Here is a 14,886-nt window from a genome sequence, read left to right as displayed (position 1 = left end):
TGAAGTTCGTAGGATCACAGAACGGTTTGGGTTGGAAGGGACCTTCAAGCCCATCCAGCCATCCAGCCCCTGCCATGGGCAGGACACCTCCCAGTAGGGCAGTTTGCTCAAAGCCCCATCCAGCCTAGCTTTGGAAAGTGAAAGCAAAGAGAAGAAGCAGCAGAAGGCTCACAAAAGACCTAGATTTAGTCTGAGTGTTAAAGAATTTGTAAGCCTCTTGTGTTGCACAGGAGAGTTGCTGTTAGCTGGTAACTGTGCTTGGCACTTCTTCTGATGCAAGGTGATACTGCGTGGCTCTGCCTACAAATCGGATAGATTAGGCTCCTAGGACTTTATTGCAGGATTTTACTTCTAGTATAACTGCTTCCTGGGGTGTTAGCAATTAAGTTTTGCACCTTTGTGATCATCCTTCCTCCACTGTCCTTGCGGCACTGGAATTAAATTCTTACCTCATGAGTTTTCTTCTTTATTCATTTTTGTGATTTTCTTCCTACTTCTCTTCCTAGGTGGAACTCTTTTTGATCTTATTATCACGCTACTTGTTTTTGGCTATTCTAGCGATGGGAAAAGCTCTTCAAGTTCCATAAAATAATCTGTGTTAGTCACTTTTTTTTTTTTTTTTTAAAAAAAAAGAGTTACAGAATAAACACAAAAATATATGCTTTTGCCTGTAATGGGATGCATGCTTTTGTGCTGGTGCACTATAAAATACAACAATTGCATATTCCAGAAGAACTCGTAGGAAGTGATGCACCTGTCTGCCTGCATACACTAACTGTTTGGTCAAATAAAAGCAAATTTAGGCCACGGAGGCATATTTTAGCATGTCCAGTGAGTGCACGTGCTATTCCTGCTCCCCCTTAACAGTTGCAAGTCCCACTCTTTTGATGAGAATTTCTTGTCCTGTGTCCTAGAGCACCAGCAGTGTACTCCAGCTTTTTTTTTTTCATTGCCTGTTGTAGTATTTAATATTAATAATCTCCATCCTTTACTGGATGCGGGGGGAAACTTAGTTACAAGAGATGAGGAAAAGGCGGAGGTGCTCAATGCCTTCTTTGCCTCAGTCTTTAGCGGCAATACCGGATGTTCTCTGGATACCCAGTACCCTGAGCTGGTGGAAGGGGATGGGGAGCAGGATGTGGCCCTCATTATCCATGAAGAACTGGTTGGTGACCTACTACGGCACTTAGATGTGCACAAGTCGATGGGGCCAGATGGGATCCACCCAAGGGTACTGAGGGAACTGGCAGAGGAGCTGGCCAAGCCGCTGTCCATCATTTATCAACAGTCCTGGCTATCGGGGGAGGTCCCAATCGACTGGCGGCTAGCAAACGTGACGCCCATCTACAAGAAGGGCCGGAGGGCAGACCCAGGAAACTACAGGCCTGTCAGTTTGACCTCAGTGCCAGGAAAGCTCATGGAGCAGATCCTCCTGAGAGTCATCATGCAGCACTTGAAGGGGAAGCAGGCGATCAGGCCCAGTCAGCATGGCTTTATGAAAGGCAGGTCATGCCTGACGAACCTGATCTCCTTCTATGACAGAGTGACGCGCTGGGTGGATGAGGGAAAGGCTGTGGATGTGGTCTACCTTGACTTCAGCAAGGCTTTTGACACCGTCTCCCACAGCATTCTCCTCAAGAAACTGGCTGCTCTTGGCTTGGACTGGCGCACGCTTTGTTGGGTTAGAAACTGGCTGGATAGCCGGGCCCAAAGAGTCGTGGTAAATGGAGCCAAGTCCAGTTGGAGGCCAGTCACTAGTGGCGTCCCCCAGGGCTCGGTGCTGGGGCCGGTCCTCTTTAATATCTTCATCGATGATCTGGATGAGGGCATCGAGTGCACCCTCAGTAAGTTCGCAGATGACACCAAGTTAGGTGCGTGTGTCGATCTGCTTGAGGGTAGGAAAGCTCTGCAGGAGGATCTGGATAGGCTGCACCGATGGGCTGAGGTCAACTGCATGAAGTTTAACAAGGCCAAGTGCCGGGTCCTGCACCTGGGGCGCAATAACCCCAAGCAGAGCTACAGGCTGGGAGAGGAATGGTTGGAAAGCTGCCAGGCAGAGAAGGACCTGGGAGTGATGGTGGACAGTCGGCTGAATATGAGCCAGCAGTGTGCTCAGGTGGCCAAGAAGGCCAACGGCATCCTGGCTTGTATTAGGAACAGCGTGACCAGCAGGGCTAGGGAGGTGATCGTCCCCCTGTACTCAGCTCTGGTGAGGCCGCACCTCGAGTACTGTGTTCAGTTTTGGGCCCCTCGCTACAAGAAGGACATCGAGGTGCTTGAGCGGGTGCAGAGAAGGGCGACGAAGCTGGTGAGGGGCCTGGAGAACAAGTCCTACGAGGAGCGGCTAAGGGAGCTGGGCTTGTTCAGCCTGGAGAAGAGGAGGCTCAGGGGTGACCTTATCGCTCTTTTTAGGTACCTCAAGGGAGGCTGTAGAGAGGTGGGGGTTGGCCTGTTCTCCCACGTGCCTGGTGACAGGACGAGGGGGAATGGGCTTAAGTTGAGCCAGGGGAGTTTTAGGTTAGATGTTAGGAAGAACTTCTTTACAGAAAGGGTTGTGAGGCATTGGAACAGGCTGCCCAGGGAAGTGGTGGAGTCACCATCCCTGGAAGTCTTCAAAAGAAGCTTAGATGTAGAGCTTAGGGATATGGTTTAGTGGAGGGCTGTTAGCGTTAGGTTGGAGGTTGGACTCGATGACCTTGAGGTCTCTTCCAACCTAGAAAATTCTGTGATTCTGTGATTATATATGTACTTTTAGTAGACTGAAATATTCATCGTCTGATTGTGGCAGCAGTCTTTTCTAGCTTTTCTCACTGTGTGGATGAAATAGAGTTTAAAATAGTTCACTTGCCTTGTGAGCTAACAGTAGCCTTTCCTGTTAAACTATTAATGTTGATTGCAGGTATCCTCTTAGACCTCCCTCTAAATGGCCACCATTTCTGGGGAGCTGTGTGATGTTCTGCATACTGTATTTGCAAATGAACGCAGAAGTGATTCAGTTTATGAGAACAACTATTCCAAATCCTTCCAGTTAGTCCTGGGATGGTATTCCTGTCTGCCACACTTAGGCTAGTTTTATACACCCGTGCTGTTTCTGCGGTAGGAAATGATCTCTTGCTCAGTCGGTGGGGCCCTCTTGCAGTCTGGCTGCTGTAGTGCCAAAGCATTCAGCAGTGAGGGTTTGGTGGTGGTAATTTTACTTTCTGGGCTTCTGCAGCAGCCTTTGTAAAGCAGTCCATATGTGGAGTCAAAAGAGCTGTTGTGGTTAAAAGCAGGCAAACTTGTGGTGCTGTAAATGTTTTCAACCTTTCTGATTTTGTCTATTTAACGTAGGTAGAAATTTTAGAGTCAGAAAGGGTTTGCTGGGGAAATAAATTTTGACTCACAGGGAGAAGACTGAGCTAATTAAAAGATAATTGAAAAAAATCAAAACCATCAGCGTTTGATGCTTTAAAATTAGTTTAGTTTATTAACACAAATACAAACATTCAAAACCTGCTTTTCTATGTGAGTCTTTCTGACTGTTTAGTAGTGCAGGAAATGCAAGCACCTTCCATTAGCCCCTCAAATTTGTATTTTGCTAAACTGAACAAGTAAAGACTTAAAGGTTGTTGTTATTTCACAGACTTCCCTGTTAACTTTACAGAAAGTATTGAATGAGCATATGATATGTGAAGATAAGAGTCATTTGGTAAATTCCTCTATGGACTGGGAAAATGTGTTTGTTGTGACAGACAATTTAAAAGGCATTCTCTTTGTTCCCAAGCAGGCCCTTCTGAAACATCAGAGATGGATGAAAAAATTGCTCTTGCAAAAAGTTACACAGGTAGGCCTTATAGTTCTATTTTTTTCCTCACATCCATTTTATGAGTTCATTGTGTGAGTTTTGCTTTCCAGGGCTCTGCCTCTTTGATTTGAAGAGTTAGGGTGTTGAAATTTAAATTTTAAAACATAATTGAAATTTTCAGATGCCTTAATTTTCAGGTATCCAAATAAAGAGACATACAAAAAGGAATCTTATTTCTTTTATTTCTTTTCTAAAATTGAAAAGGAGCATCAGGTTGATCACTCTAAAGCAGTAGTAATTTATAAGTGCCAAGTGTATGTTTCTCATGAAAATCAGTCTGTTTCATAATTAGTTACAAAATTCAGTGAGCCTCTGCTTATGTATTGTGAATAGAACTTGATCATTTCTTTCCTTTAGACGGGTGTGAAGTGAGCAGACACATAGACAACCAAGCATACAGAAAGTTTGTGTTTAGGGGAAGCAGTTCCTTGCTGACTCTCAACAATATATGAAATGAATTTACCTTTTTTTTTTTTCTCCCAGCTTTTCCAGTTTGAATTAAAAATACCTTTTTGCCCATTTGCTGACATTAGAAAAAACTGATCAGTGTTTCAAGCTATGACATTCCTTATATGGTCAGAGTGGTCGTGCTGTCATCAATTTTTAAGATTCAGAAGTTGTCTTCTTTAGGTTTTCATATGAACGTTATGATTCTGGATTTTTGGCTTCTGAAAATCCTTGCTTTGAATACTCAATGTTAAAAAAATATATATATATATATATTTTTGTTACGGTATGTCTTTATTTTGTATTTGTCTAAAGGAAGCCACCAGGGTTCTGTTTGTAGTGAAGAAACAGATGAGGAAATACTGGTAGAAGGTTAGAGATACAAAATGTTTTTCATGAAAATAAATAACATCATTGGATTTTTCTTTTTACGGAAATACTTGGAAAGATGGCACCTTAGTTAAAGCTGTACCTCTTCTCCAGCTATTCTCTTTCCACATTTCCACATGGTTGTCTCTTTTTCTATTTTGTTTTAATCTCGTAAACCTTGCCACTCTGTGGCTTACTATAGGCAAGTTGGGATGGAGTTGTCATTTCTGTAAATCATAAATTGCATTTGTGAGGTGCCTGTCACCTCACCCACCATTTAATGCTTTGACATGACATTAAGAGTACACCATTCTGCAGCTGGTTTCATTCTAAGCCCCTGGCCCTTGAACCTGAGGCATGATTTTTTTTTTGGATGTTTAGGCCAAGTTGTGCTAGCAGCAGTGCTCATTCTTGCAAATCTCATTATTTTTGCTTTGAAGATAAGTGTCACCATAGTTAAGGGTACCATTACATGAAATTCAAAAGCATTTCTCTTGGTGAAGGAGAATATAGTTTTTGGCTCTTGCTGACTTCGCAACTAGCACTACTTTTTTGAAAAGAAATTAAAAAATCTAGGTGCTTTTTTTTCCTAAGCATACTGCCATGAGCCATTGTGTCTGGTTATGAAGAAAGAGCCTGAGGGAAGTGTTCTATAAAATGACCAAAACTCTTGACTTTGCTTTGGTTTTGCCTCTGTAAAATAGCTGTGGATGCTGAGTGTGGCCCTTTGTGTCACAATATGTTTTTTCCTACATCCTTTCCTCAAATCTGTTCTGCTTTGCAAGCTTCTGTAAAAAGATATGCTGAAAGTTACACCCTGATTTTGCTACATAGATTAAATCTGTTGTTTGTGAGGGTTGGTGTTTATCAGCAGATCTGTGGGCAGTTACAAAAATTGCACCTAACAACTTAGTTTTGTCCAACTTTAATTTTAGTCTAACTTTGTTTTCATTTTTCCATTAATAGGCATACAGTGTAGACGGTCTTGCCTGGATTCTGTAAAATAAAAATAAATGTTTATGTCTGCTCCTCACAAACAGGAGTAAGGAATTAAAATCAATGAATGTGCTTGAATTTCATGAAGTCTTTGACAAATACCCTGCCAGCTATTACTAAAGAAATGTAGATAATAGGCATTGGAAGTTCTTCCAAAAGTTGCCCTGACAATTGGGCCATGATGTAGCAGATGTGCAGAAGGTACTGCTTTCTGCATAGCAAAAAAAATGGATGCATGTATAAAAGTATCTTCTGGTGTCTGTCACCACTGGTTTTCACATTTTTTTTTTCCTCCAGTAGCCTTGACAAGATGGTGAACGAGGAAGTGATAAAATTACCTTGAGCGTGGAATTGCCCAGATTAGCTGTGGCTGATAAAGGCTTGTGAGGTCTCAGTAAGGCTGGATGAGCGTGGTGCAGTTGAAATTCAGTAATCAGAAAGTGAAGGTTATGTGCATCAGAAGAAATGTTCTAAACCAAATGAAATCACGTTTGGGAAACTGGAGACAGTGCCAGACAATGATGACATGTAGAACTATAAAGAAGGCTGCTGCTTAGCAGCTGTGTGCATTTACCTTATTACCTGATGCAAAGAACTACTTAGCAAAAATTTACCTAGTGGTGATAATACTTCGCTTTAAAAAATACTTCAGTGTTTAAACCAGTCGGTTTAATGTGGTTTAAGAAGAAACGTCTGCTCTGGGAGTTTCCTTCCAGAGCTTTGTTACCATCTGGTTTGATATTTTTGCATGTTTCTTTTAACTGGGACTAGTTCTCAGGGACTTGGTACTGCACTAAATGGCCCATTTTCAGTCTTCCTGGCTGTTCATAAACTTCCACAAAATTTACCACAATTGTATTTCTTTTTCAAATGTGTATATATATATATATATATACAAATGTGTATATATATATATATATATATATTATATATATATATATATATAAAAGACTCTACGTGATGAATTGACATGATACTTATTTTTATGATGATACTTCATGTTCACACGTACTAAAAGACCATTGCTTATTAATTCATTCTGTTTGTTGTGGTTTGCATTTGCTCGTTACCTACCAAGCACTCAGTCTGAGTTAGATCAAAATGCCATAGTGTGTTTTCCATGAACCTGATGATAGCTGACACAGTTTGAATGTACTCCAGCTGCAGTACATCACTAGGTATTTCTGAATCTCTGCCACAGGTGGCATCATGTGAAGAGCAGTGAAAAGGGGACATTCCTTCAGACTTGCTCCCCAAGTGATAGAGCTCAGAGAAACCTGAAAGAAGACATTCTTCAAAGTGTACAAACACCGAACTGTTTGAATATATTGCCAGAATAATTATTTTCCTTCATACACTACTACTTAATTTTGAAATAGTTTCCAATATAATTGGCTTCACTTTTTTAAACTTTATTGGAGTTAAATTCAAATTGCTCTTTCTCCTACAGGGTGCTGATAGGCCTAATCCTGTTTATTATATTGGTGCAGACTGCCCTAACACAAGCATTGTGATTATGCATTTCCCTTTCATTTTTTACTGTTGGCCTTGCAGCCTGTCAGGGAAATCATTGCAGAGCAACAACTATAAGTCTGTATAAATGATAAAGAAATATATCATCTGTAGGGGCACACAGCCTTTGTTTATGTATTCAGTAATCCTTGATAACAAAGAGAAAAATATTTATGACTCTATTAATCCTATTAAGCCAAGAATAAAGAATTTCCTACTGTCATTAATGACAACTCTCTGCACTGCTGCACACACAATTTAGCATGTATAATCCTACCTTCTTACCCATGTCTAGAGTTGCTTAAAGGCTTAGGGTAAGATATCATTGCTTCTGTTTTTGTTGCACACTGTGAATGCAAAATGTTTTGTTGAGACAGAGAGCTTCTTTGACAGGTGTTAGTTAAAATACAAAATCATTGAGCATTTGCTTAAAAATCCTTTCTGTGCCAGTCGTTCACCAGTTGTGTTTCTGTCCCTTCAGATTCTTCCCAGCACACCCCTTCAGAAACAAGTGAGGATCCTGAGGTCGAGGTCACCATTGAAGGTTAGTCATCCAGTTCCTTTATTTCAGTCCATTGGACATTTTTAAGTCAAAAAAAATGCTGTACCCATGCCTATATTAGCACTGAATAAATAGGATTATGAACCAGCCTTTGGCTGCAGTTTGCACTGTGCACTGCTTTTAAACATCCCTATTCCAGTTGTTTTATAAGAAAAACTACAGCATGCTGAATCATATTGGACTTCATGGGCCAGTCTGGAAATAATGCCTGATAGAGGTGTGTTTTTCATATATTTTTCAAGTATTAATAATACAGAGTACTCATTATTTAACAGCCATTAATTTAGATTTTTAAAAGCTTTTATAATGTTCATTCTGAAGAGCATGTTCTTTTCTAAGCACATAGTAGTTATATCCAATTTCTAGTTACCACTAGATTCTGGGAAGAATTGCACCATAGCAGAAGTGATGTTTTACAGTTGGTGTTAAGTGAAGCTTCAATTTACATGTCTGATACTGATAACTACGAGATAAAAACCTTTACATTTACCATTCCCCTTTTTCATCAGCAGTATAGCTGCAATGAAAATAGTACTAAAGCCACTAACCAGTATCCAAGTTTCTTTCATGGTAGGGTTTTGGTTGGAAGTGAGCTGTATTTCTTATATTTGTGAGTTACATGTTCTGTAATTGCATTAAAACACTTCTCAGATTGACTTTGGCATTGCTTGCTTTTGGAATAGGTAAAATGAAGACCACCAGATTAGCAATTTAGAAATTAGGCAATGCATTTTAGGAGAGAGTTCTTGCTTGTTGGGATTACTTTTATCTTTTTATAATACGGGAATGAGAAAATTCTTACATTACTTTAACAAAAGAGGTAGGTAGAATAGTCACTAAATTCTGTGTGTATGCAAATGCCTTTACCACAAAGTAATACAAGTGTATAGGTGCAAGAGATGCCAGTATGTAATGTTATACTTCCTAAGTCAACTATGTGCCTGGTGACCTGGGCATGAGCTATTCTGGATGGGAAATGAACATCTTTGTCTGATGTAACCATTTATTTTGTCTAAGAACAGAAGTACTGGTAATTGATCAGTTTTCTTAAAGTCGTGAATTAGCAGAGAAACTAGTATTTTGGATTGGGAACTAACTGGCTGAGTAGCACCTCACTAAAAATGACTCTGGGGGTTGCAGGTCTGCACTCCACCTACTTGTATATGTTTGAGATAGGGCAGACCTTCTGTTAGATGAATTTCAGTTAAGTACCTCAGTTGTATCTTGATCTGAAATTATTTTTAGCACCTTTAAGCTCTTCAAGATCAAACTTAGGTATTGTGTTTCAAGACTTACTAGTGGAAGGTTACTTACAATTAGATACAAAATCTAGTCTGTCTACACAATATATTTCCTGTTTTTTCTTGCTGTCGTATAGTCATTTTATGATCATGATATGACTAATTGCATTTCAGAACACAATATTGTTTTCCTTGGGAAGTGCAAAAGAAGCCTTGATTTTTTGCTTTGTTCTGCTTTGTGCTCATGTGCTTCACACAGATTGTTCTTACACAGGCCAGTAGCTTTCTAAAGTTACTCAGATCAGTTATTTGTTGCAAAATTTGAAGCTCTTATCAATGATCGATGCTTGCAGATCTTGAAATTCAAACAGTTCCAACATTGTTTGTCAGTTTTCTGAATGTTAAAACAGTGGTATCTTCATGCTTCTTTCAGATGATGAAGACTACTCGCCCCCTAACAAGAAACCGAAAAACACTGAGTCAGCAAATGAAACTGCCAATACTGGGAGAAGAAAAGTGAGAGAATTCAATTTTGGTAAGATAGAAATTAAAGGTTATTTCTTCTCTCAGTTTTGCTTTGTGAAAAGGTGTTAGATACTTTCATAGTGGCAGAATAAGACACCCATGCATATATTCATTTGAGAGCCCAGGGCTATTTGTAGATGGATTGCAGCAGTATAAACATCTTTAGGCTACCTCTGTTGATTTTCATTAGTCAAAGTGACCACCAAATATAGACACTGCAAATAATTTAATAAAAATAACTCCAGATCTTTATCAGCTGATTTCTTGGGCAAGAAAATCAGACCAAATTCACTAGTGTACTCAGCTCTGGCAGGCTTTAGATCAGGAGCCTGTCTAGCTGGACTTTCTTGATACATGGTGTGAACAATGAAGATGTGCTGAGATGAGCCACTCTTGAGAAAGCAACCAGTGACTCCATTATGCTGAGTAGCATGCCTTCATCCTTGTGGATATACAAAAAGTTGAGGTGGGTTTGGTAGTGTTCTTCCACGATACCTTATGTAGAGTTCTTACTGTAGAAAGACATCCACACGCTGCAGTTTTTCCTGCTGTAAGGTACTTTCCATGTGATTTGTCACAGTCCTCTACCTCTCCTTTATTTTCTTGATTTGGGTTGGTATCTAGGCAGATATCCCTTGAGTCTGTATACTTCTGTAAGGTTCTGCACAATCAGGAATATGCCATTTGGCACAGTGTTTAAGATGATGATTAGGAATGCTGGGATTTGGGGTCAATTGAGAAATCTCCATAGAATCTCTTGCGACATCTGTTTTGTGTGAAACATGCTATTTCATGCTAATTTCAGTGAAAATGGAAAAAAAAAAAAAAGAAAAAAAGAAAAGAGCTGTATTCTCAAAAGATCATTGATGTGAATAGGCAATTCCCCATGTAGCATCAGTTAGCTTTGGTTGGATCAGGAGAACACAGTGGCAAAGTTCAAGAAGGAAATTGAGCAGCTAATACCACAGAAGCTTTTGCTAGAATCTATTCCCTTAGTAGAAAACAGCATCTAAGCTTGGCAGGCCAGCAGTATTTGAAAAGAATAAACAGTGAGGTTGACTAGACATGGAGAGCAAAGGTAGAAAAATATTTGGGTGATAAAAGCTTGAGTGGACCTTGCATTGTTGGAACACCACAGAATGAACGTGGGAAGCTTTGGAGGAATAGACTGCTGTATACAGACTTGCTACACTGAAAAAAAGGAGCAACTGTTGGTGGTTTTAGTGCTGGCATTTGGACATCTCAGAGGATTTTGCATCTTTGTCTAATGAAGTCTCAGACAATTCAGTTGGACAGGAGGAAGGTGGTGTTTAATTACACCATGAGTAGCTGCAGAATGACAACGGCATGTGCACTCAGCAGACTGGGAAGGAGGTACAGATGCTTGAGAGAGTAGTCTGTCTTATCTGATCAGAGCTTTCAGTATTTTACATAACATTGATGAGTTCCAGATGTCTGATAACTGTGAGCTGGAGACATTTCCTGTATGTCTTGATTGAGCCAGAGATCAGGTACCCCAAGAGGCCAGAGAAGCAGGGTGAATGATTTGCTGTGCTCTTGGTTTCATGCAAACAGGAAGCTGGTGGAAAACAAGATAATTGTAACCAGAGGGAGGATGAAAAGTGTCTGGTAAGATGCTTGGTGGAAATTGATGATCTTTAGGAAGGAAGGTTGGATTTCAAAAATATTTCTGAACCAACCACTAAAAGTTAAAAATATCTTTGCTGAAAGGAACTGTCATTGTCAGTAAAAATATCTTCCCACAACATTTTTGCTTTCTGGGAGATTCAATCAAAAGCTCAGAAGCTTAAAGACCCAAAACGTCAGTGCAGTTGTGTCATAGCATTTTAGGGGAAAAATAAGTCCCCATAGCTGTTGTCTCAAGGTGTTGTCTATGACACTGATGGAAACTGCGTGTAGCTCTTCCCCATGCTGACATGCTGTTGAATATGGATTTTCTTAGGCTACAGCATGCTTCAGGTGGCTGCTTGTTGGCCATTTTATTTCTCCACGGCATGCTGGTGGGAGTAGGAATATGCTTGGTAGCTGAGTCTGATTTTGCATCCTATGTGCGGGTTGTCCCCAGTCTGTTGGATGTTACCTGGAGCCTGTCTCCATGTAGCAGAGTGTGGGCTAAACTGAACAGACTGTGGGCAGGCTGGGGAAATTGTCGGGATTGTTATTTCCTTAGGGTGTTGTTCCAAGGTCTCAGAAGGTATTTACAGGGATAGAAGGAAACCACTACCTATCTAGGTAGATGCAGAATACCTAAACTACTTGGCAGAGTGTTTACCAAAACAGAATGTGAGCTTAGGTTTGAGGTAGGTCTTCAGCCTTCCTATGTGGGCATGAATTATGTGACAAAATGTTTCTACAGTAATTGGTCCAAATCCAAGGGGTTAATGATGCTGACAATTTGATTAAAAACAATCCCAGCTGTCTGATAGCCCTTCCGAATTTTGAAACGACTCTGCAGCCTAATATGGCAATTTACTCATAAAATACAGAAGTACCTAAAAGACCAGTGCGCTGATCAAAATGTGAGCCAGATGATATTTTTTTCAGTTGCTTATTTTTTCTGTATCCAGCATTCTGAGTAAGCATGCCCATATTGAAATATATTTGATTATTAATCTTTGTAAGGTTTATGTTGAAGAGAGAAAGGCATGGAGGTAGTTGATTGAAAAGATCCACATGGAATATTTGGACAGCGATTGTAGGATTTGATAACTGAAAAAAAATGAACCCTTGACAACTTAATGGCTCACGTAAGAGTGCTCTCTTGTGCGTGCTAATGAGCAAAGGGAGACAAGGCTGGATGGGAGCAGCCTCTCCTAATACTGCAGTAATAACCAATATTCAAAACAACATAATTTAAATACATGTATATAGCTGTTTTGCAATACAGCATTACATTCTTTCTGGCTGTTCTCCCTCTTAAGAAAACCAGACTGAATTTTAGAGTAGGTCTTTTGCTGAGTCAGACTCAGACCTTGATGAACTTGAAGGGAGCTCAACTTTGTGACAGTTTCCCCCCGGGTTGCAATCTAGAGTTGTGTAAGTGCCTTTCAAAACCCTTGTCCTGGGACTGTCTGTGTGTGTTCACCAGCTCTGTGCAGTGGAGCAGGGTTTCCCCTTCAGCCCAGTAAATTCAGTATGGTCAAAGTGACACTGGAGTAGAGAATATTGTGCTGGAGACATTTAACAGCTAAGAATCTGTGCACTACGGAGTAGCAGTAAAAAGGGCAGCAGAAGCAATTATGTCAATTTATCTACAAGCATGCAATATTAAAATACAAACAGGTTAGTTTATGTAAATGATCTGCTAGATAACTAGAATAAAGAGTTTATATGGATGCAAGGCAGCATGCCAAAACAGTCTTTCCTTAGGTCTTATTCTTGCCCACATCTGAGGTATGCTGTCCTCTTGATGTCTACAAAATTACATTTAAAAACTTCAGGCTTAAAAATGGTGATCAAAGTTGTATACATTGGTCTGAGAACGAATATTTAAAATTCTTTTGATGTGGACTCAAAATTCCTCCATTTCATCTGATAGAAGAGCTTTTTGACAACAGGAACTGTAGTAGGTTGAATGGCCTCATATTTTGACCTCTGCAGTTACTAGACTCAAATCTTTGGTGTAAGAAATAAGCTGCAGGTAAACTTGCTTATTAACTCATTTTTAAAGGCCAGCAAGCATCTGGTACCATCTACAAAAGACTTGTGGCATTTTCCTTAAAGCATAGAGATGATACAAAAAAAACTGTGAAAATGTGTGCTCTCTGTCACAGGCAGAAAATAAGATGTTAAAATATTGCCAATTAATCCAGTTCTCCAGGGAATACACAGTTGAAGTAGGGTAACTTCTGCCTTGCAACCTGCATCTTCAGATCCCACTTCAGAAGTAGGAATTATGTGGATGTCTTGCAAAATCAGGATTTGGGGAAAGGCTGGATTAAGGAAGAGGATGGCATGATGCCTCCTGATCCATATAGTTGTACAGATTGACACAAAAGATGATCATGTACTCGCTGTAAGCTTTATTAAGCTTTTCAGGCCCTGGCTTTGGACAGCTATCACCAGCAGCTCAAATTGACTTTTCCCCTGATGGTAGTGAGGGCTGCATCAAAGAGAAACCAGTTTTGGACAGACTTTAGCCTGGGTTATGTCCTTTTATGGTTTTTAAACTTGACTTTACATCTGCACAAGTTTGGGAGGCAATCTAAAACATTTTAATCTGTGCTTTTTCTTTCAGAATGTATCAATATATTTTGAGGTATAGGCTATACTATACTCCCCAGGCATCTGTGTGCAAGCGAGCAATAAAAACAGTGTGTATTTCAGTTAGTAGTTAGAGATTTAACAAGATTCTCAGTTTCATCTGTGGTATGACATGTTCTCTTCTTTTCTTTGCAGAGAAATGGAATGCTCGAATTACAGACTTGAGAAAGCAAGTTGAAGAACTGTTTGAGAAAAAATATGGTATGTGTTATGCTCCTTTCCAAACAATTGCCTCTAGTCCTTTGACACTGGAAACCACAGCATTTTGGCATGCATCTTGTTCTCTCTGCAGTGGACCAGGATTGACAGCACCAAAGGGTTAAATGATAGAAGGCTTAAGACTGGGAGCAGGAGCTTTTTGATGAGCAGAGTAATTTTGAAATTGGGTGACTGTGTTTGGCATCTTAGTGCAAAACTTGATTTCATTTTTCAGTTGTGCTCAATTCCCTGGAGCTTCCATGTGCTCATGTCTTGGGCACGCACATTTGAGAGAGTTGGCATTTTTCCTGTAATTACATTGAGTTCTTAAGTGAAATAATCTTAGGAAATGTCTTTGGGGAGAGGTTACCAATGATTGATTGTTGCTTTCTGATTGATTGATTTGCAGTGAAGCAGCAATTACATTTTAGTGGTTCCTGGAGAGAAAAAGAAACACGCGTGTTAGACTCTGGAATGTCTCCAGTTGTTGCACCTAGACATATTTTGTGACCACATGTCACAGAGTAAAACAGCATTAGTAAAAATTTCAAAATATATAGTATAGTGGTGCTCCTCTGGCATCGGAAGTGGAGGCATCCTTGGGACGGAGCTTACAATATGTTAGAGCCATTAGATGTTTCAGGTGTGACTATTAGCTGACATTTAAATAGCCCCCTGAAAGCAACTCATACCAAATAAAAGCAGCTCAGAATCTGATTCACAGTATTTATTTACTTATTTCTTTTGAAAGGAGCATCATTGAATTCTGAGAATTGCTTTAATTTTGGCTTTGTTGTTTACACATAGCCAGTCTAGAAATCTGTCTAGTCTATTGAAAGAGCTATTCCTGACTTTCTGTAGAAGGTCATACAGTATTAAACCACCCCCTTTTTCCCTGTGGATGACAA

General features: G+C 40.0%; 1 protein-coding gene across 6 annotated transcripts in view; it reads left to right on the top strand.

The window, feature by feature from the left end:
* Positions 1-14,886, top strand: part of GTF2I (general transcription factor IIi) — a 79,657-nt gene that overhangs the window by 32,426 nt on the left and 32,345 nt on the right. For 5 of the 6 annotated variants that reach the window (XM_084492921.1, XM_084492926.1, XM_084492925.1 and 2 more), the window contains exons 10-13: positions 3,764-3,823; positions 7,650-7,712; positions 9,405-9,506; positions 13,916-13,981. In XM_084492921.1, the coding sequence (XP_084349047.1) occupies positions 3,764-3,823; positions 7,650-7,712; positions 9,405-9,506; positions 13,916-13,981 (291 nt within the window). The remainder of the gene's footprint in view (positions 1-3,763; positions 3,824-7,649; positions 7,713-9,404; positions 9,507-13,915; positions 13,982-14,886) is intronic. The other variant, XM_084492923.1, reaches the window with a different exon arrangement.

This window comes from Aythya ferina (assembly GCF_964211825.1).
Source record: "Aythya ferina genome assembly, chromosome: 19".
NCBI classification, from domain to species: Eukaryota; Metazoa; Chordata; class Aves; order Anseriformes; family Anatidae; genus Aythya; species Aythya ferina.
The sequence above is the reverse complement of the archived record's forward strand: the minus strand, read 5'-3'. Positions and strand labels throughout refer to the sequence as shown.